This window comes from Anopheles moucheti, chromosome 2 (genome assembly GCF_943734755.1).
Source record: "Anopheles moucheti chromosome 2, idAnoMoucSN_F20_07, whole genome shotgun sequence".
Taxonomy (NCBI): domain Eukaryota; kingdom Metazoa; phylum Arthropoda; class Insecta; order Diptera; family Culicidae; genus Anopheles; species Anopheles moucheti.
The window spans coordinates 68,319,081-68,340,329 of NC_069140.1; the positions used below are offsets into that span (position 1 = coordinate 68,319,081).

Sequence of the window (21,249 nt, forward strand, 5' to 3'; positions counted from 1 at the left end):
TGCACTTTCGTTTCATTATTGCAGTTCATTTTTCGTTCGGCAAAGAGTTTTCTCTGTTTGTAAAAAATAATCATTTTGTGCTCTGCCAGTAGTCAAGGTACGGCGCAATCCCTGGTGAAACCAATGCGGCCGCTTCGTTTTGCATTACAGTCCATAATTTCACTTCAGATCTACCTGTCCACATCATCATTACTCCCACATTATATACTTCGTATTTTGTTATAATCGAACAAAAAGAATAATCAACAAAAAGTGGTCCTTTCTGTGTAAGATGGACAAGGGATCCTGTTGTCGTTTGTCATCCGGAAAGGGATGTGAGCAAAATTGTGTATTCCAGTCATCGCTGCTCCTTCATTAGGCTTATCGGTGAGTCCAGTTCAGTGGATTCGTTCCAGTGTCTTCGCAACACACGTGCCAGCGGTTTGATGGCTACCAATTGGCGAGTGCAAGATTATGTCTACGGTTGCTGAGGGCCGTGCTGATGGAAGATCATTATCATAAGACTTTGAGTAACCGAACCGATATTAATTATGCTGTTATGCGCGCGCTGCCTACCAGCCTCGCGAATCGCTGTGTGAGCCTTGGCGAGTTCCATACAAGGACGAAATATGTCCGGCAGGTCTACGGGTATTGTTGCGATCGAGGTTGTTAAATACCTCGCATACGTATGACCCAAAGTGGATATCAAGGTTCCGGGAGCCTTCCGTCAGTTTGAGTTATGCTTCATAGTATGTTTTGTGTGCTGCAGGTTTCGTTGTTTGCATCGTGTCATTTAGTGGTTAGGACGGAGGTTTTTAATTGTGCTAAAGAATGTTTTAATCGTTCCAGTGCTCAAGAGATGGATTCTCAGGGGAATAGTATTTGGCACTAACTGATCGATTGCATGCAATGCAGAATAGTTTGAATAATGTAATGTAATGCTTTTTGGTGTGCATGGATTGAAATCACTCGATAGATATACATTTGTTACTTGAGCACAACTGTGTAGTCACAATAAAATAGGATTGTATTTTAAAAACAGCATAGGTATGATAATTATTCCGTTCAATCAAATAATAACCATCAACAATATCGTACACACTGAATTCCACGTTGCAGAAAGAGCTAAGACAAATACGATTTTCATCCAACACAGTAACTGCACGAAATGCGTTTGGTTGACAAAAGCATCTCGATGCATCATCAATAATTTAGAGCATGTTCGCTGTCACTTTCCTGGCCAATATGGTCATAAAGAACAAGAGCATGTTTGGGCAGCGCTGATAGCAGTCAGCAAGAACTTTTTGACACGGAAAAATTGCACCATCTATAACAGAGGAAGCATTCGCTTCCATGCATCCCCTGTTGAAAGCTTTGATCAAAACCAAGAAAAGAGTAAAGAGTTTTCTTTGTACGATCTGAGGCGTTCTCTTTTTTTTTTTGTTCCGATTTTTCAACAAAACTACACACCAAAGAAAAAGGAAAAAATACAAATAATAAAATCTTGAGCGTAAATGGCTTTTCAGCATTTACGCGCGCGTCAACTGCCATTGCTGAACGAGGGAAAATAAAAAAGGAACACTGAAAATATTTCACTTATTTATATGTTTATTTGTATTGCTGGTTTTTGTGGCACACCAAGAGCTTTCGCACAAGCTGCGCAGAGGTGAAGAATCCTTGATCAGAAACTTCAACGATGGATCGTAATTTATAGCGACCGCGTAAGGAATGAGAAAAAAAATAAAAAAATGAAACAAACCTGCAATAGCCAGGCCATGCCAAGAACCAGAATAAAAACGCGTTCTTGAAATATTCTTCCGTGCATCACTTCCAATCACCGTCGGAGACTGTATGGCTGCAATTGTGGGCAACAGGCAGTCGTTACCTTTCGTTGCGTGAAGGTGAAAATTTTGACGGTTCATTCTTTTGTGAATCGGCGCTGTTATGGCAGCAATGCCACCAGGATCCACACTTGCCGAGATTATTGTAATGTACACCTCGTCGAAGAGATAAAAAATTTATTCTGTACTGTAATAAAAGCATTCCGGAGACGAAGAAATAGAAAAAAAACCAAACAGAACTTTAAAATAATTAAAAAATAAAAATAGCAGCCCGTCTATTCAAAATAGAAAACAATAATTTTATATTCGATTCAAAATTTTTTCAGTCCTCATTTCAGCGCAATGTTGAAACAGTTTGTTTGATGTAATCTAAAACTACATTAATGGTCCTTAATTATGTACCGATGTTTGTATGTAGTAATTTTTCATGTTCTTTTTAATACCGTACACCTGTTCGGAGACCGTATACATCATTGTTCGGAAAAGTACATGTTAATTAAAATTCCAATAAATTTAGACAAACAGCCTGGCTGTTCTTCATTAATAAAAATAATAAATAAATAAATGTTTAGATAGTTGTGCGGCTCTTCACAATTGGAGTTATTTTTTTTAAACGCTGGGAAGCGGAAACTAAGCGCAGAAGTTGATTTAAGATGATAAAAAACCGTAATACTTTTTTAGGATGATTGTTTGAGACTGTTAAACAAACTTGGAAGAAGTTGACAAAATTGTTTTGATCAAGGAATGATATACTTTGTTTGTATTGTATTAATCTGTTTAATTTTTATAGGTTATTATATTTGGGTTTCTTCCATGTAGATATACCCGCAGTTAGATGTATTAAAACTTTGCATGAGGTGTACTTTAAAATTTGAAAGACTGCATTAAGTAACACAGAAGTAACATTCATACTGAAATTAGGCCTGTAACATCAAAATTCGACTTCAACCAGGTGAAAATGTTCTTGTTTACTTTGATACTGAACCACTAGTGTCAATTCTTATACAGAGCGTAAGATCGGTACCAAGTAATAATGGTCTCTGGCACGGCCAAACCCTCGATGGATTGAAGTTGATTTAAAATGCAGAAATGCAGTCTAAAAATTAAAGTACAGAGCAGCGCGAACACGTACCCGGTGTCAACAGAAGCAGCACACCACGACCATGAAACTGATCCGTGCGCTTGAGTGATTTGTGTGATGGACATTTTGTGACGATCTTGGTCGTTTTCATTTTTTTGCTTTCTTGTACAAGACGTACCTGGTCAAAAGGACGATTGGCTTTTCTAAGATTTTTTCTTTCGCAATCCGAGGTATTTGAGATTGGTGCAAATCGTTGCCAAGCGTCCACCTTCAATTGACGCAGCTCAAAATGGCAACACACCGGCTACGGTTTTGATAATTACATCATTTTGCATAAAATGCGTACGACAAGAAGCTTCGGTGTGTTTGCTCCTTTATCATTTTCTCCCCAGCAACTATGGACGGGGTGTAATTATCATCTCCAGCACGCACATGGAATGTTCGAGCGCAATTGCAAAATATCAACTTCCAGCAACAACGTTGTTTTCGTGCTGTTCATTTTGTTTTTTTGTTGTGCTGCTGTCGACCGCCCCTTTTGGTAGCATGCTGCTTCGAAAGGGGCGGACAATCACGTAGTGCATCGGCCATTTTGAATAAATTTCCCATCATGTCCAATCGTCAGGCGAAGCTGAGTGCTAGCCTTGCGTGAGCTTTTTTACTTTAAAAAAATATCTTGAAGAATCAGGCAAGAAAAGGTAGGCACGTCGCGTAATTATTTATTTGTTCATAAGATCGAATACTCAAATCAGTAGCTTCAACGGATGTGAAGCGAATTTATTGTTTAGTAGCCGTATAAATAATTCCAGTTGTGTTAATAAATACTCTGCTACAATGTATAAGTAATGAACTTTTGTTGGTTTTGCGTTAAAACAAAAACAATATATCGATATCTTCAAGCTGATGGCGAAAATAATGACATTAAATATTAATCCTCAATGTTTATCCTTAAACCAGCGGCGTAGAGTTAATGAAAGTAATATGTTGCTTTAAATGCATAATAAAATTGAATAAACTAATTACTTCTGATCTGAGGAATCAACAAACGAAGAAAAATGGGTTAAGTAACAGAATCGTATCGTCGATTTATAAGTATAAATCGTCCATGCTTGGGTTTAAACTGTGTCTCTAAGTCCTAACATTGAAGGGAATGATTTGACCTTCGATATAACTTTATGTTACTTTTACTGCGAGCGCAAAAGTCATGCGAAAGGACACGTGTCAATCTTACCAGCTGGTGGATTCAATTCTTGTTTTTTTCCTTTTTCAATTGACACGCAACTCGATGGTGCAGGTTGTCTTGTCAGTCAAGATGTGTCCTATATTGCAGCAATCTCGTTTAAGCTTTATGTTGTGGACCTATGGACAACCCTTACAAATGGTCTTTGATATCGACGAAGAACACTTTTTTGTATTTATTTCTTTAATTCTTTACTGCAAGAACCATTAGTTGTGGTTAAAGCGTCCAAAATAAACCGAATGAATCCTTCGTCACGTAACATTTCTGTTGATTCTCATAAGTCAATATTAACACTAGAATCCTTTTTTGCCCCTTTTAATTGGCGTTTCTTTTGGACAGTTTTATACTTGGTAGCATCTCAAAAGCTTTACTACAACACTATTACATAATCTAGAACCGACTACGTGATAATAGTCGAACAAAATTAGCGTTGGTTCAATTCTTTAATAGATGATGTTTTAATATTTTCTGAAGTTCGTATTATCCAATGATAATGTAAAACTTAGCGATAGCTTTTTATCATTGATTATAGAATCAAAAGATTTTAATTGAAATGTTTGATTTTGTTATATTTCATTATTTATTAATTGAACCTTGTATGTTATTACAGTCAAACAAATTCAATGTTAATAAATAAATAGATCATTTATTACTCACTAAACAGAATTACGGATTCCTTTAGATGCGCACTGATAAAAATAGTAACGTCTCGATGGTTACGTTTATAGTAATGAAGAGAGATTTCATATTCAAGGTTGCTACTAACAATTAATTTTTCGTAGACTGCTCATGGCACTCAGTAGCTTATTTCATGTCATTTATTTAAGAGGTTTTCTAGCTATCAAAGCCTACATTACAATAACACTTAACATAATTCACACAGTTACATAATTCACAAAGAAATAAATAAATAACATTTAAAATTCGTCAAACTAAGCTATGGAAAAAAACTTAAATTATTTAAAGTTAAACAGAAATTGACATTATTTACTAACTCGTTCAATGATTTAACGCTTTTTATCAGACGATCATTGCAAATTGACAAAAAAAATGTCGATCTGAAATCTGATGTTAAGGAGTGCCCAGGGCCGTAAAATCCTACTAGATCCCTGAAAAGTAATCAAATGTAGAATAGACGGGGTGTTTAATGAACCTCAAATAAGCTTATGTAAAAACAAACACTGTGCCATTATCCTCCAGATTCAAAGGAGTTCCAGTCCAAATGATAGACACCTAACACGATAAGATGGGCAAACAGATGAACAAGACCATGGAAGACGATAAATAAAACACGACTAGGTTTACGACCAGCCTATCGATTATTCTGTTTTTGGGGACAGTTGGAGTTTAACAGGAAAAACAGTCCAAATTTTAGAAAATTGTGCAGCTCCGACCAAAACACAACCGATCAACGTAAATGTTAATGTAAAAACAAATTATACTTTTCCGAACTTCGTCTATGTTGATGCTATCACAATATTTGAAAACAATATGATTTGCGTTATTATTTACGTAAATACCCAGGTCTATAAAGTGACTCTTAGGCCTGAATGTTCCTAATCATTTGATTGTAATGAAATGAATGCCTACGCTATGCCTTTGTAGATAACAGTTTTCCTGGAATGTATCAATATATTTTTAATTATAGTAATTTCTTATTTAAAATCTTGCTGAATAATTAAACATATGTATTTCATGCTACCAATTGGTTAACTGATTCAGTCCGTTAAAAGTTAAATGTCTCGTCCCTTTAAGCCATATAACAAAAATAGCTGCATTTATATGAGTTGATGATAATAAGATTTGAATTTTTTGTTCTCTGTAGCACTTTTGGAATCCTGCAGTGCAGTGTCAATAAATTAAACAAAAAACCTATAGCTTTTGTATTTAATGTCTGCACCATACCCGGCAGGTGGTAAAAGACTTTACTCGTCACTTTTATCGAGTGCTAAAAGTGACATTCCCGAACGAATGCTCGTTCCAGACGAAATGCGCCACTGGGGAAAGCACTTGCTAATTATTTGTTTGTAGTTTTTTAATCATTGAACAGCAACAAAAACATAAATCCCTCGGGAAGATTGGTAGGACAAGAAAACATTCGCAATTGTCAAATGTTTTGTCACAAAGTTAAACCCGTTTGTCGCTGTGTTATCTGTGTGATGAAAACCACAAAAAAAAACAACGAAACCGTACAATCCTCGCACTCGCATATCACACGCTGAGCAGAATTGTAATGCGCCACCGTTGTGTTTTTCGTGCAAAATGCATGGACCACCCAAACCGTCATCGTGGGAGATTTTTTGACAAAAGCATCCATTTGTTACCTTATTTGGGATGGGGAAGTTTTGTCTCTTGGCTAACTTTGAAGCAAAAAAATGTATTTCCTCTAGAGAAAATCAGCAGACCAGGGTGTAATTGAGACATCCGATGGAATGCGTTTTCAACGGGTACCGAATTAAAGCACTGGACCACCTTCTACGAAAATTGTAAAAAAATATTCAGCACGCTTTGGCTGAAATGTGGCAGTTATTCGGAAAAGAGAAGGAACTTTTATTCGAGTCAACATGTTGCAAAGAAACGGTACTACTGCGTGGATGATAATGAAAATATTAATTGAACGTTTTAATAACATCCCCATCGGAATGAGACATATTTTTCCACGATTTCATGAATTGATAAGGAAATCCTAGATCTGTGTATAAGAGTGAAAGATCGATCGATTATTCCGTCAAGTAGCCGTATACCATCCTATCCTGCTTGATAAGCTCGCAAGATCACGTAGACATGTTGAAAACGACATCTCTACCGGTATGGTTTGTTGTTCAGAAAGAAGAGGACGGTGGTAGAAGAGCAGGTCGTCCGAAGGCCCTGCGCTGGTATGCTTTTTCCTAAAAGGTGTGCTCTATGACAAACAGCATTTAACTAGAATTAAATATTTCCACCCCTCACTTGATTGCATCGTGTTTTTTCGTTCCCCGAACACATTCCATCTTTTACTTATGGCAAAACTCCTGCACGACCTGCACCAGTTGTCGCAGATGCCGTAGATGGGCACAACTCGTCAAGTTTGTCGAAGCATTCCACCCCTGTCTGAGTGTTCGAGCGCAACCCTGTGCGCAATCTATGATCCGAACCACCGCAACAGACACGCTGGCTCTCCCAAATGCATTGCACCAGGTCCACTCTGTCTGGTCCGAACGTGGCGAGGGAAGCATCACTGTTTGTCTCAGCGGTGTCATTAATTTATGCTTTCAATCCGCCGGTGTCACTTTTGGGACCGCCGGGAAATCGTGGCCCAGTACGCGATGCAATGTGTCGCCTATCGGATGCAACAGGTGTGCACGTACTACGTTCTTCCCGTTTGCAACAAATGCACCCCGCCAGCTCCGAGAGATGATACCGTTGGGAATTAGTGTCCCGAGGCCAGCTCATGGCCAACGCTAGTGGTTGGTGCCTGTGAGCTAGAACAGTGACAAGACATCGAAAAGATCCTTGAAGTTGACAAACGTTCTCATTAGACCGCGTGTGTGATTGCCTGCTAAAGCGCTCTATTGGACGAACGTGACTGTGTGTCCTTTTTCTAGATCAATACCTTCTAGTTTTTTTTATTTGATAATGTACGAGTGGTATTTTTTTGTTTCAATCGTGTAATGTTTGCCGGCTTAGATGGATAGATCGGCGGATAGATCAAAATCAAAGTGGGACAATGTTGTCGAAATAGCTTCCTCGCTGCTCACATTGTGAACCCATGGAAAAAGAGTTAAGTTATGCTGTACAAGGATGATTAATCCTTCGCTCGTATGACGTTTGGCCTATGAATCATTTACTTTGACTAGATGTTTAATTATTATTATTTAATAAAAACTAGAAAACTAATAATTACTTTTTTTACTATAATTTTTTGAATACAATCTTTTATTTTATTCGAGAGGAACGGCTAATCCGTATTGCTTATAATTAAAACCTGAGGCACCTAGACGACGCATTCACGTCTGAGCAGTTACACGGAATAAAATAGTTTGGACCTTCAGACTGGATCTTCCTGAACAATCCTGAATCGGGCTGTATGATAATGAATAGATTCGTAAAGGACATGAAACGTCAAAACGCATACATAAAAACTGGCCTAGAGTATGATTCCGGTCTTTGTTAATTGCAGGTTGTTTGATTGCTGTCAATGATTCGCCCCATCCGGTGCTATTGCTGTATTGTTAAGAGGTGTTGTCCGTTGTGGTACTATGGTTTTTTATAGGGTTCTTGGAAAGTTTTTTTCGATGTTTTTTTCGCTCTTTGTTTCGACTAAACGGCATTGTAATAAAACAAGCAACAAATAGAATTGAACAGATGCAACCTGATCCTCACTATTTGAAGCTTTCGTACTTTTCTCAAAGAGCGAACTTAAGCTCATCGGCTTAAATCAGGCAACATATGAAACATTTATCGACAAAGACAACACAACACATAACAAATAATGGAGAAGGAGAGGATACAAGGGACTATTTGGATTGGGTTCAAAGGAGTAGGTTTCATAATGTAGTTTTGTTTTAAATTATTGTTATGTTTCGTTAGTTTCCCTAACCTTCCACGTAATGTTGTTTGCAACTATTTTTCATGAAAATGTGTTTTTTATATCATGGTAACGCCCGGTCCAGGCGCTTGAAAGCAAGCTACTACACCCCTCCGACTGTCGCAATCGTGAAAAATTTCTGAATTCGTAATTTGTCTTTACCACTAAACATTATGGTATCGTCAAGTTTTTCCTCATGATTATACCATCTCATCACTTCTGCTGCTATTAGTCAACAAACGCATCCTGGGATACGTTCAAACTGAATGCGATGTAAAAAAAATTGCTACAAGGCCAATGTACAATTGCACTTCTCGTTGCATTGACTGTGCTTTTCCTCCACTGTTTGCTTCCGATGTGCGGTATTCGCGTTTGACCCAAAAAGGAGCGCCGTTGTCATGCATAAAAATAGAAAATATCTCGTTTGTCCGATCAGCTTGCCAATGCTCACCTAACTTGTCAGCGTGCGTCAGTTGGTCTGCGATGGATCCACATCACACAAACGGCACACTGCACGATGGAACGGAAAGCTCCGCATGAGAAATGCTTTCCTCGTGGCAAAATGAGGCAGCTACGAACGAAGATCGTTTGCCGGCGGCCAGTACCATCCGGTCGACGGCACGTCATAATTTTGCGCTTCATTAATAAAATACACCACAGCTCGTATTGTGATATGTACGGACTCGGTCGGGAGGGAAAGCCTGAGCGCACCGGGAGACTGGTCGGCTCCGTCGGCGAAAAATGACAACAAGTGTGCACGGTGGTTTCATTCCGACAGGTGATCGGACCCCTGCGGAAAGATACAGAATATCGGTAGGGGTTGCCGCATTGAGGGCAGGCTTAAAAAGGCAACCCAGCAGAAGCTATCGAACTTTCCCAATCGGGCAGGGACGGTTTGCCAAATTCGGGTGGAATATTTTATTAATGAAATACCTTACCATACGCGGTTTGTGGGCAGTGAGGATAAGAGAGGAAGGCAGCGGGAAAAGGAAAACAGAAACAAACTTTGAAGTTCGTCTATGTGCGCACATTCCACGTGGTTCGTTACTTGCGAAGCATTTAGTATTTTAGCATGAATTACTTGTTTACCATGCTACTTTAACAGTTCTTTCTACATACAAATGTTTGAAATATAACCGTTAACAATGTACGTCGGTCAACTTTTCTACGATTTTCCTTATAATTAAGAAAAATATCTCTACCCATACTTTCTAAGTTATTACATTTCAGCACTAAATAGGTATGAATCTTTCAGCGCCTAGAAGCCGTCGTATCGTCGAACCCAAACACATTGTGCATCCGTCCATCAATCGTTTCATCTAACTCGCGGTACCTTCAACTCCTCCGTGCCATTCCTTCCACTGCATCATAGGACGGAATGCATTTCACTGCTCAGACGCAACCCGATCTTTTCTTTTGGTCATAAACGATTTATCTCCATTCCCTGCCTGTTAATCCGTTTTTGTTACAGATTGTGTAATATCTGCTGCTATTGCACTTTTACGGTACATAGAAGGATGGTAGTTTTAAATATGTTTCTTATGTATGTATAAATGTGTCTGTGAGTGTGTGTGTATGTCTCTATGGTTCATGTTGCGCATGCCATTTTTTACCAACTTTGATACGCCATTTGTCGTATGTCACACCTGACAAGCCGTGTCGAAACAAATTGCCAATAAGTCAACTTGACGTTACTGACATTTTTCCTCTTACCTTTCTTTACCTCATTGCAGGATGATCGGTCACCGATGTCGTCCGGTAGTGAATCAGACGATTATTCGCCGCCGGAATCGCCCCCTGCGGGTCCTAGCGTTAATATTAGCAATAAAGGCAATGCCAGTAGTAGCAATAATCATCATCAGGCATGCAGTTTGAGTGAAAAACCCTCAACCAGAAGTGCAGCATCGCAAAATTTGGGAGGCACAGTAACATCCACCAGTGCCGGAGCAACATCTACGAATGTGCTGTCTGCTAATGCGGCAACGATTAATGCAATCCAGCAGCAAATTCAGCAACAGCAGGAAGCACTCCAACAGCAAATTCAAAATCGCCACCAGCAGTTACAGCAGCAGAAACCGCAACCAAAGTCTGGAAAAGCTAAATCCACTACGGTGAAGATAAAACAGGAAGCAGCATCAGTAATATCACCGTCAACATCCGGTGCCGCCGCCCCAACAACATCAACAAACATCGCACCGGTAACTACCAGTGCGTCTCAGATAACGAGCAGCATTATCTATCCGGCCTCTGCACTGAGCACCTTACCACAGGATATGCTAATCAATCTGCTGCAATCGGGACAAATACAACTGCACAGCGAAGGTACACTATTCCAATCCCGTACATATACATCGAATCTCACACCAATAATAACCGATGATACCTTTTTTATTCTAGGTGGAACACAGCAATACGTCACCATACCACTGCCACTAATGCCTGGTAAAACGACATCCAAAACATCAAACTCGTCTAACGGGCAGCAAAAATCTTCGAGTGCCAACTCGACGTCCTCCACGTCATCCAATTCATCTGTTCCTGTGACTTCAGCGCGAATCGGAAGTTCGTCTTCATCGCGACGGAACCAATCCGCCGTTTCTACCATTAAGACTGAAGTGCTCGATTAGCCCATCACTACGGAACAAAAACCAATCGCCCAACCACACATAAATGCCCAGAAAAAGCACCAAGCCGATTTGCGTACAGGAAATATTAACGTGTGCAAAATATTTTGTTTCCAATTATTTCAATTATCTATTTTTTTTATTTTTGATAATTGTTTTGGAATTGATAAAGTTCATATTCAGACAGTCCCTGAGATACGCTTTACCCAGGAAAAATCCGCGTATCTCGTATTTCATCGTAAGTCGAATCCTGGTACAATTTCGTTTATGTTTCAAAGTCACAGAGTCGACTTTCGGCTTTGTACATAATTAATTCAGCGAATCAGGTGGTTTTTAGAAACAATACCTTGAAATAAGTTAAAACCAATTGTTTTTTTTTCTTTTTGGTTTCGTTAGAACGGCCTGACCGTATCGACTTATTTTTACCACGTAAGCCAGATAGTCAATCCTTGCTACGGGGGATTGGTCTGGATGGGATTTTGGTCCGGTCCGCTCGTGTGAAGACCGGCTCCGCTACCATCATGCCACCGGGCCGCTCCAAAACCAATTGTTTTATATGCTACAGAATAGTATTTTCGACCAAATTTTCACCTTTTTGCTTAAATTTTGTGCTATAAACTAGCTCAGCTGTCAAATTTTCAAAAACCACGTATCTCCGAATCCGTGTATAAGAGGAAGGGCTTATTTCGGGGACTGTCTGCATTTGTTTCCTCTGCCTTTTTTCAGTTCTTGGCGTAACGACCTACTAGGTATTAGTTGCCGTATCAGGCTTACTAGACTTCAGTCAGTCTTGGCATTTTTTTAATTGTGTGTTTTATAAAAAAAAAACTTTCTTCTATATTTTTATTGACTAAAGTAAAATCATTATGAAGATTTGTTTTTTTTTTCTTCAATTTGATATAAATGGAATTTTAAGTGTAAATGGCACTTCTTGCAAATGCACTAGTTTTGTTCATACAAAACGTGTTTCATTATAATTGTCTTACTCATTTCATCCTAATGATGCATCGATTGTCTTGTAATTTCATAAGCGAAACTTCTATGTTTCTAAATTAGAAATACATCACAATCTAGTTTTGACAGATTTTTTCTTTATGATGCTCTTTCTGAATACAGAATCATAAGGGTTGAAAATAACGTTGATTTTGTGAAAGATGAAGAACACTACCTCCCTACCAGTGTAATTTTTTGCATCAACAAAACAAACTAAATTGTTTAACGAAACCACAAACAAACAAATGAACTCAAAACGGCCTAATGTTTTTATTATTAGGGAACGGCCGTATTCTTAAAAAGGATAAATGTTGATGTTACCAAAATAGAATGGAACACATGCATTTCTAATGGTTCTTAAATAACGAAACTCTCTCTTTTCTTGGCGTAACGACCTACTAGATCATGCCAGCCATTTCTGGCTTACTAGACTTATTTTACCACCTACCCGGATCATAAAAAAACCGTATCGCATTTTTAGGCAGGAAACCAACATATCACAAACGCCTGGTTGCGTCTGTAGTATTGTTGGTTAGTTGTACGTTTTTCAGTTTTAATCCAATATTATTTCGAAAAGTTTGATAATTTTGCATATGTTTTTCATTTCACCAGAGGATATTAAAAGCCGGATTCAACCAGTACATACACCAACTACGACGCATTTGTGTTTGTGTATTGTCGGACTTTGTGAATGTTTAAGGGGTTTCTTTCTAACTGCTTGCATAACGATCAAAAAACAATCGACGCTAAAACGAGCTTGAATGTTTAACTTATTGTTAGCTTTAAGAGTACAGGTTAGTTAATCATTACTTTGTGAGCTTTCGAGGTTCTAGTAGCTTCGCCACTCAAATGTTTGTCCCGTTTTAATTCTTACGTTTGTACCCTTCATTTTCTTTTGATATGAGAAATGTTTAATAAAACAAAAAAAAAAGTTAAAAACTTAAAGTATAATAGGCATGGTTCGTTTCGTGCAATTGTTTGAATCATGGGCAGGATGTGACTCCGAAAAATAAACAGCAGCGGTAATTAAAGAATCGATAGGTATTGAAGCACACAACATCACGGGTAGCATACAAATGTACCATCCACTCATACTAATTCTGTCCACTTAGTTGTCTGGACCGTGTTGCTGGATCGATCAAAGAATTAAAAGCATAAAAATGCAATTTCGTCGTCAATGTGGCGGAATATTTTCACGGCGGCGAGCACAGAATAACTATTGCGCGCTCGCCCGTACTTGGTTACGAGGTCCTTTTTCGGTGATGGCGACAATTTTCGCTTCGCCCTGTTCACCTTCCCGAACGATAACGCTTCTAATCGAAATTCAAATCGCCATCTTGACCGTGTAGATTTGTGTGCTTCCGTCGGTAAATCAGGGGTGGCAGTTTCGTGAGCTGACGAGTAATTATCGTGATTGGAATTGATTAATTTTGCGTTTATTACCGCTTCGTTTGCTTGCTTTGTGGCGGTGTACTATGTGACCGTGCGGTGTAGCACAGTGTGAGCGATTTGTTTCGGTCCTTTCAGGTAGTACCGCATGATAATGAGTACAAAGTACCCAAAGTTTTTTTTCGATATGCACTAAAACTAAATTACTTAATCTTGAAATAAGGAATGTAATTCCTCATTTCTTATCTGTTTCTTCGTAAATGACAACCGTGTATTCAATAATTTCATCCAAAGCATTTCCAACTTGTGGTCACAAACCTGTCGGCCGATAAAATTGTTTACCTCGAACCGCACAAAACCATTTCCTTTCCAAGGTACCCAAGGTACTGACCGGGGTTTTACTGCTACGCACAATAGCATACTCACGCATGCAGGAAATGATGGTTCACACCAGGAAAAGCCGATTCATATCCGTTCATACGAATTAATCTGGAAAGGACAATATCGTGTCAGTGGTGCTACGTAGTACCCATTTAATCGATCCCTTTTCCACGTACATCAATAATGATGCAACGCGTACATGTTACCCGCAAACAGGAAGGAGAGCTAAATTCATGTCAATGGACTCACATTTTGTTCCTCTATTTTTTTACACAGCCAAACACCTTTTAGGGGTGATAACTCGAATGCATGCTTGAAGCAATCGCATTTCAAAAGAGCACACCGAGTACAATCACATATTGCGGAGAGGGATGGTGGATAGCCTTTGTGTCACTTCGGTGGTAATCGCTGGTCTATCGATTTTTGTTTGGTGCCATTCTCAACATACCGATCTGAGGGCTGTACCGGTGTAAAACGAAGAATAAAGAACGAATGAGTTGTCGCCTCTAGACACATAAGTTTTATAAAAAATGAAAAAATTAAATTTGCTTTACGTTGAAACAGTAATTGTATTGAAACAAAAACGAATCACAGAAAACAAGCATAAATACTTATTTAGTTTCTTTTGCATAATACTAATTTAACTGAACTTAACGCAAAATATTTATAAATAGTTTTAACTTTTAGGAATTCTGCATTATTTTTCTTATGGACAAACGGTGAGACAATTGAAAGAAATTATAAAACATAATAAGAATATTGTTATTTAACTCGTTTGCCACGCAGATTTTATTATTCCACTAAATTTTCTTATCGAAATGGTTGTATAAACAAAAAAATGACCAAGACCCTTGTAGTCTAAAATTCGATTAGAAAAGCTTAACTTATCAATGCAATTAAATCTTTCGACATACATCCTTCCAAAAATGAAGGTTAAGTAGTTGAAATCAATAAATAGACGGTTTGCGTCCAGTGCTTTCCTACGTTTCTCTTTCCTAGCTGCTCAACAGGTTCCTTAAAGAAAAAATGATATATAAATGCCACCCACGCCAAAGCAACAACCATCTAGCCCTGAACTGTGTAACATTTGACCTTCGGGATAGAATTTTAATAAACTTGTGACCTTTATTGTGACGGGATGAAAACTGAAAAGTAAATAGGATCCATGGAGCAAAACATTCAACTGACTGTAAATCATTATTCAATATATTATTACAAAAACCTTAAATTTATATCTTCTGAAACGTAGTTGAGCAATGCGTAGAAATCTAAAGAACAAGCAGGTGTGTAATAACGCAATCGTACAAAGATTAACCTTTCCGTCCACAAGTAATGAAACACCGTTTAGCCTTCACCTCTACAAGTCAGCGATTACCTGAACAACAATAAACTGTTTCGCTCACTAGTACCTTTCTGTAATAGTTAGTCAAAGCGAAATACATTCTTACGGAAATTTGGCTTTTTGGTAGTTTCCAGTACAAGAGCATAAAAATGTACAATACTTCCCCCCATCAGGAATCACCCAAACATTACCAAAATCACAAGGGTGAAGAAACCAACGGTCACAAATCAAATCAAACAATACAATCCGCACAGTTCCAAGTACATTCCGGCCCTTACCACCACATCGACGTGAAAAGTTGGCCCTAGCCAGCCCATGTATTGACGGGAAAGTAAGGCAAAAGGTGTAGATTTCGATTGCCCGATAATTACATGGTTACAACGCTTTCGCTCGTGGAACGTACCCATGACAGACACACGCACACACGGAACCATGGACCTCCGTTTTCTATGGGAATTAATGTTCACGACCACGACCCCAAACCATTTCACGAGTTCTAGCTCGGTTTTTTTCTAGATTTCTAACTAAGCATCGAATCTGACCCGCGTCCAGTTGAACGGTGGCTGGCACACGGAAAGGACTCGCGTTTATTCGGTCCTAGTAAACGACTGATTCACATGATGGCCCAGTAGTAACAGCCGTGATCGGTAGAATACACACTGGACATGCCGAACAATGAGCGGATGTAGTGTTATGTTCATCGGAAGTTTATCATAATGGGATGTGGACCATCGAATGCAGCTGTACCGGTAGCCGGTGAAGGTATCTCAACCATCTCCAAACTTGTCTACCGTAAGTGTAATGGGACCTCAAGTGTTAGTTGAATTTATAGTTTCTTCGAATAGTTACCTCGAGCAGTATTGTGAAACGATTAATATTTGAACTGTGTAGTGTCCGAATTATTTAACGGTTATGCTATAAATTTATAGTTTCTTGATTGGTACATACAGTGCTATTGCAATGCAAGTGTACTTCAAGTCATAATATTTGATACTATCTTGTATCCACACGTTTCTTTAGACTAAACGAAAGACAATGCCTGAGTGACAGAAGTTTTATGAATTCGCAGTATGCCGCAGTGAATTGTTTACATCGTGTACCAATACAGTAGTGCATGTTCTGGGTTTGAGTTGTTTTAAAATTCGTATCACTTTTCATCATTTCTCTTTGACTCTGTATTAATCTTTACTACTTTTTACAATTGTGAAAAATTGATAACGATTTGCGCGATCCTGCTTTGTGTTACAAAAATACTAATTAACACGGAAGGAGAGTTAATTGTTTGCGTCCTGGGAGATTTATTGAACTGTGTTCTCCATTGAAACATGGATAGTGTTTATAAAATGTAATTCATTTAAGTTGTAGAAGAGAGAGTAATCAGGGGCAGACTAAGCGATACTCAAACCAAGTAGATGCTCAGGACCATGATAGTTACTAGCTCGAGCACCTAGGTTACCCAAGAAACCTATACGACGTGGTGACAGGTATGGTAGGACTACTGCTAGGTGCAATAGAATAATAATAGAATATCATTTCATAGTGCGGGTTGGTGTAATGCACCCGAGGTTTAAAGGTTTGAGTTACCTTCAATAACTGGCACAACTTAAATTCTCCTTATCCGTAGTATCCCTTACTCTTACTCTTTATCCAATCCTTATCTTAATCCCTATCACCAACTGCACAAAACCTCCTATATTAAAACTGGAAGAAAATATATTTAAGATAATAGAGACATTAACAGAGACAAGCCTTAGAAATAATTGCTTAGTTAAGGGATGGAAGTGTTTGTAGAATCTTTGTAAACTTAGAAACAACAAGATCATTACATAGTATGCAACTTTAAATTGTTGCTTTGGTCCTTAATGGTCTAATTTCATCTTGTTTTCAATAGATCATCCTGGACTTTGCATGTCGTTTTAGATGGCACCTAGACTTTTTGAAGCTCCCTAAGCCTATGCTATTTGAAATCGCAAATAAATACAACAGTAGCCGTACAACAGTGCCCTCTACCAAAAAAAATATCTGCACCAGTTGCCGTTGATAACGACGTCGAGTTCGTAAGCAACACGTTCTTATCTAAAGTTTCTAATTCCAAATGAAGCAGCCGTATTGGTTGAGTTGTATGTGTTTAGCTTAGAGGGTAGTAAATCAAATTCAATAAGAAATTTGTGGTAAGAAAACATGCACAGATGGTAAAATTGTTGAATGCCGAATTGCGATCCATTTCATTACCTATTCGATATTATTCGAATATATTGATATTCGTGATATTCGTGTGCTCGATGCTCCATTTGTTTTATCATATAGTTTAGCTACTTTATCTATTTAATGGAATTTTATCTTTCAAACAATTTTACAAGCAATTTTACGTTCATCTCGCTACTTGTTGTTGTCTTGAGTCAAGATAATCACAGGATACCAACGATCTTCCTTCTTTATTTAATATCGTCTAATTGTTTGGCAATAACGGTTAAACAAAGTATAGTTAAATTCTAGCCTAGGAGGAATAATTTAGAATGGGGAGGGGGTTGTTGTAGTGCGGAGGGAGGGATTCAAAAGAATGGAATAGTGAAATCCAACAATCGAATATGAAAGGAGGAAATGGGAAATTTCCCCAAACAAGCCAGCAAACAAACAAAGCCAAACATTTGACGATCCCCGTTGAATTAAGAACATGCCTTTAATCAAGGATCATTCTGACCGAAAACTGAACGAGGGGTAGGGATCTTTCAACAAACTGATATGCGAGTGATTATTAATTTACTGTAATCGCATTCTTCGTAATCCATCATATGGGAAATTATAAATAAAACAAAAATTAACTATTCATTAATAATTCCTAGACCAATTAATTACACATAAGTTAGACATTTTTGTTATAGGTCATCAATGCTGCAATTGATCAATGCGTAAATGACACAATTTCGGTAAAGGCACTTATTCTACACTTACTCATTCAATTACAAACGTTAATCACTAATTGCATATTAATACCATCGCTCCCTTTTCTGCTGAGCCTTATCCCGTCTTTCGATTTCAGATTGTCCGGTGTCATTTTATTGGCATTACCAACCTTTAAGAGTCGGTGACACTCATAAATCTTATAATTATAGCATTCATATCCTTCATTATCTCTCCACTCATTTGAGGCCAATGACATCCACATTATATTGAGCCTATGCCTGAGAGGGTTAAATCAGTTCTGCGAATACACTAGTATTGTTCCATAGTACGAACATAACAAAAACAATTTCTTCATCGTTAGAGTGATTTTACTCGAGGTGATAATTTTAGTGATAATCTTAAGGTCGTGAGTTCGTTCCTCACTCGGGGCACCAGAAAATACGGCATTGCCGTCATAATATGAATTAAATAAAATAAAGAGTGATTTTACTATTACTCTTAAAGTGTTATCTATCCAATTCAAACTTTGTTTTAAAAAAATTATTACGTATACTCAATTCATGAATGATGAACGATTCATGAAAATTGCATTTTTTGCAGCTCGCCCAGAAGCATTTGAAATTCCTCTCGGTGACACAGAAAACCCGGAAAGCTTAATAAAAAAACATCCACCGCGTCGGTTAAAGCGTCTCGAGGAACAATCCGGTTCCACGCCGAGCATAGAAGATTTAGAGGAAAAACTGGCCACAGCCGAATCTCGTAGACAACAGGTAACACTCACGCACAGTAGAACTCTAGGTACCATGAGTGTTAATAAAACAAAAAAATGTCAGTTTCTAGCAAATCGCTCTCAGAAAACCACCTTCGACAAGACTAGCTTAGATGCGACAGAAAACGATGCCAGTACGATCCCGGAAGAAGGCGAAGATGACCGTTCAGCGGACGGAACACGTACGACAGAACACGATGGAGACGATTCGGGTGTGGAACGATCCGCTCCCCCGGGTGGAAATGGCAGAAGATCGGCGTCGGAAACGGATGACGAGGATCTTGAACGGCAGGAGCAGCATGATCGGCGAAGGCGCGGATCGGATCTTAGCATCGGGCATCTGACAAACATGCGGATGAAGATGAATCAGTATAGGAAAAAGTCTCACCACTAGTAGGCAGTTGATTTTTTATTAAACATACATTTATTAAGTTTTTCATTTTTTGTTTTCTTTTATATAGTTTCCGTTCTTTGTGTTCTCTTATTTTCAATTTCACGTTCACTTCACTCCGTGCCCATCCTTGTTGCGGTCGTTAAAGGTTTGTGTTTGCATGTATATATATATATTTAAGTATATATAGTTTTGTTGTCTGTGTTCGGTTTGTTTCCCCATCTTTTACAGCATGGTGTACGGCCCTTTTTCTTTTATCCAGCGATTTTCTTTGCGGTGTAGATTTGTTGGTTGACAAAAAACTGGTTGTTGTGTGGGTTTGTTTTGTTTATTTACTTACTCTTTCCATTTGTCATAGTCTAACATCAAGTTCGCACCCTTTAGTTATGCTTCTGATGCATTTATCTGTATTTTAGTTTTATTCCTTGTGCTTCTTTTCGCTCTATTCCTTTAATCGTTCGTAATTCTTTGCTTCATAGCCATAACCAAGGGTAATGTTCTATTCTCTTTCTTTGTTCTCTGCCATCCAGTTTTATCGGTCTTGTTTTCTTTTACTTAATAATTTATATATTTATTTACTTCATATTAAATATACTTTTTGGCATACCCGTATAATACTTTTATAAAATAAACACCTTGTCAATCTAGATTTTTGTGAGTTTCTCTTCGAATCCTCTAGCATTATCAAATAATTCCATTTGTGAGAATGTGGATGAGTGTGATTAGTTTCTTCGTTTTTCATCGTTTCCAGGTTGGTTTATGTGGCAACTGGTACATGCATCGGTTCGACTTTTCCTTTCATGTTGGTTTTGTTTTTTTTTTAATCCTGGATGTATTGTTTTCATGTGTGCATACATATCTCACTGATTTCGGAACATTTTGCTCAGTTGATTAAACTCATCTCGGTACAAGCTTACACAATGTTTTTTGAAGCAATGTGTTAAGTCTAGTTTCTTCTCGATGTTTTTATGTATTTTTCACATTTTCCATGATTTATTTCTTGCGTGTTTTCCAGTGCTATGCATTTACTAATTTTCTCTCACTCAGCTGTTTTCAATGCGTTCGTTCGCTCTGTTTCAATGTTTTATTTAAAAACTCGCCTTTGTGTTACATTTTTAACATTCATTCCTTTTCGTGCTATCATTTAGTTTGTTATATTACACTTATCATTTTATTACAAAAAGTACACGTTCTCTATTGCATCTGCACGGTTGTTATGTTGCCACTAGTGCGTTTTCTACGTAGGAAAATGGTGGAAAAAGGTGATACAGTAAGTTCGGCGGTTTTATTTTCCTCATTTGTTCTTTCATGTATGTGAAATGGGGGTGTTTGCTTGTGTGGTATTTGACGTTGTTTTTTTTTCGTTTCATCAAGTCATTTTGTATCAACAGCAGAATATTTTCTTGTTCTGTTATTCTATTGATCCATCCTCGATCGATCAAGGAACAAAAAATCAGAAACTGCAGGATGAAATCAAAAATTGAATCGTATGCGTTGATGCATGAGCGTAATATGGGTTGTTTATCATTTGATTCTATTGTTACATCCACTTAGGTTATACGATTAGTAACTATCTGCATATGTGTGTCTTCGTCAATATATTTTGCTTCTTTCATTTGAGTTGGCATTCAGATTCCGCCTCGTTCAGCTTAGGTTGGCCTTTGATTTCATCATTTAGCATGTGAAACTTTTCCTTTTTATTACCCATTCCGTGTAGGAAATGTGCTTCATATTTGTTTTTTTTTGTACTC

General features: G+C 38.1%; 2 protein-coding genes across 2 annotated transcripts in view; both read left to right on the plus strand.

Annotated features, from left to right (window-relative positions):
- LOC128310015 (serum response factor homolog) overlaps window positions 1–11,566 on the plus strand; it is a 123,740-nt gene extending 112,174 nt beyond the window's left edge. Inside the window, exons 3-4 of the mRNA XM_053046546.1 lie at window positions 10,439–11,027; window positions 11,103–11,566. Of these exons, the coding sequence (XP_052902506.1) occupies window positions 10,439–11,027; window positions 11,103–11,332 (819 nt within the window). The 3' untranslated portion in view covers window positions 11,333–11,566. The remainder of the gene's footprint in view (window positions 1–10,438; window positions 11,028–11,102) is intronic.
- Window positions 11,567–16,150: 4,584 nt separating this feature from the next.
- Window positions 16,151–19,501, plus strand: LOC128298754 (uncharacterized). The gene is made up of 3 exons (XM_053034532.1): window positions 16,151–16,226; window positions 18,939–19,108; window positions 19,172–19,501. The coding sequence occupies exons 1-3, from the start codon at window positions 16,151–16,153 to the stop codon at window positions 19,499–19,501; spliced, it is 576 nt and encodes a 191-aa protein (XP_052890492.1).
- The last annotated feature ends 1,748 nt before the right edge of the window (window positions 19,502–21,249 follow it).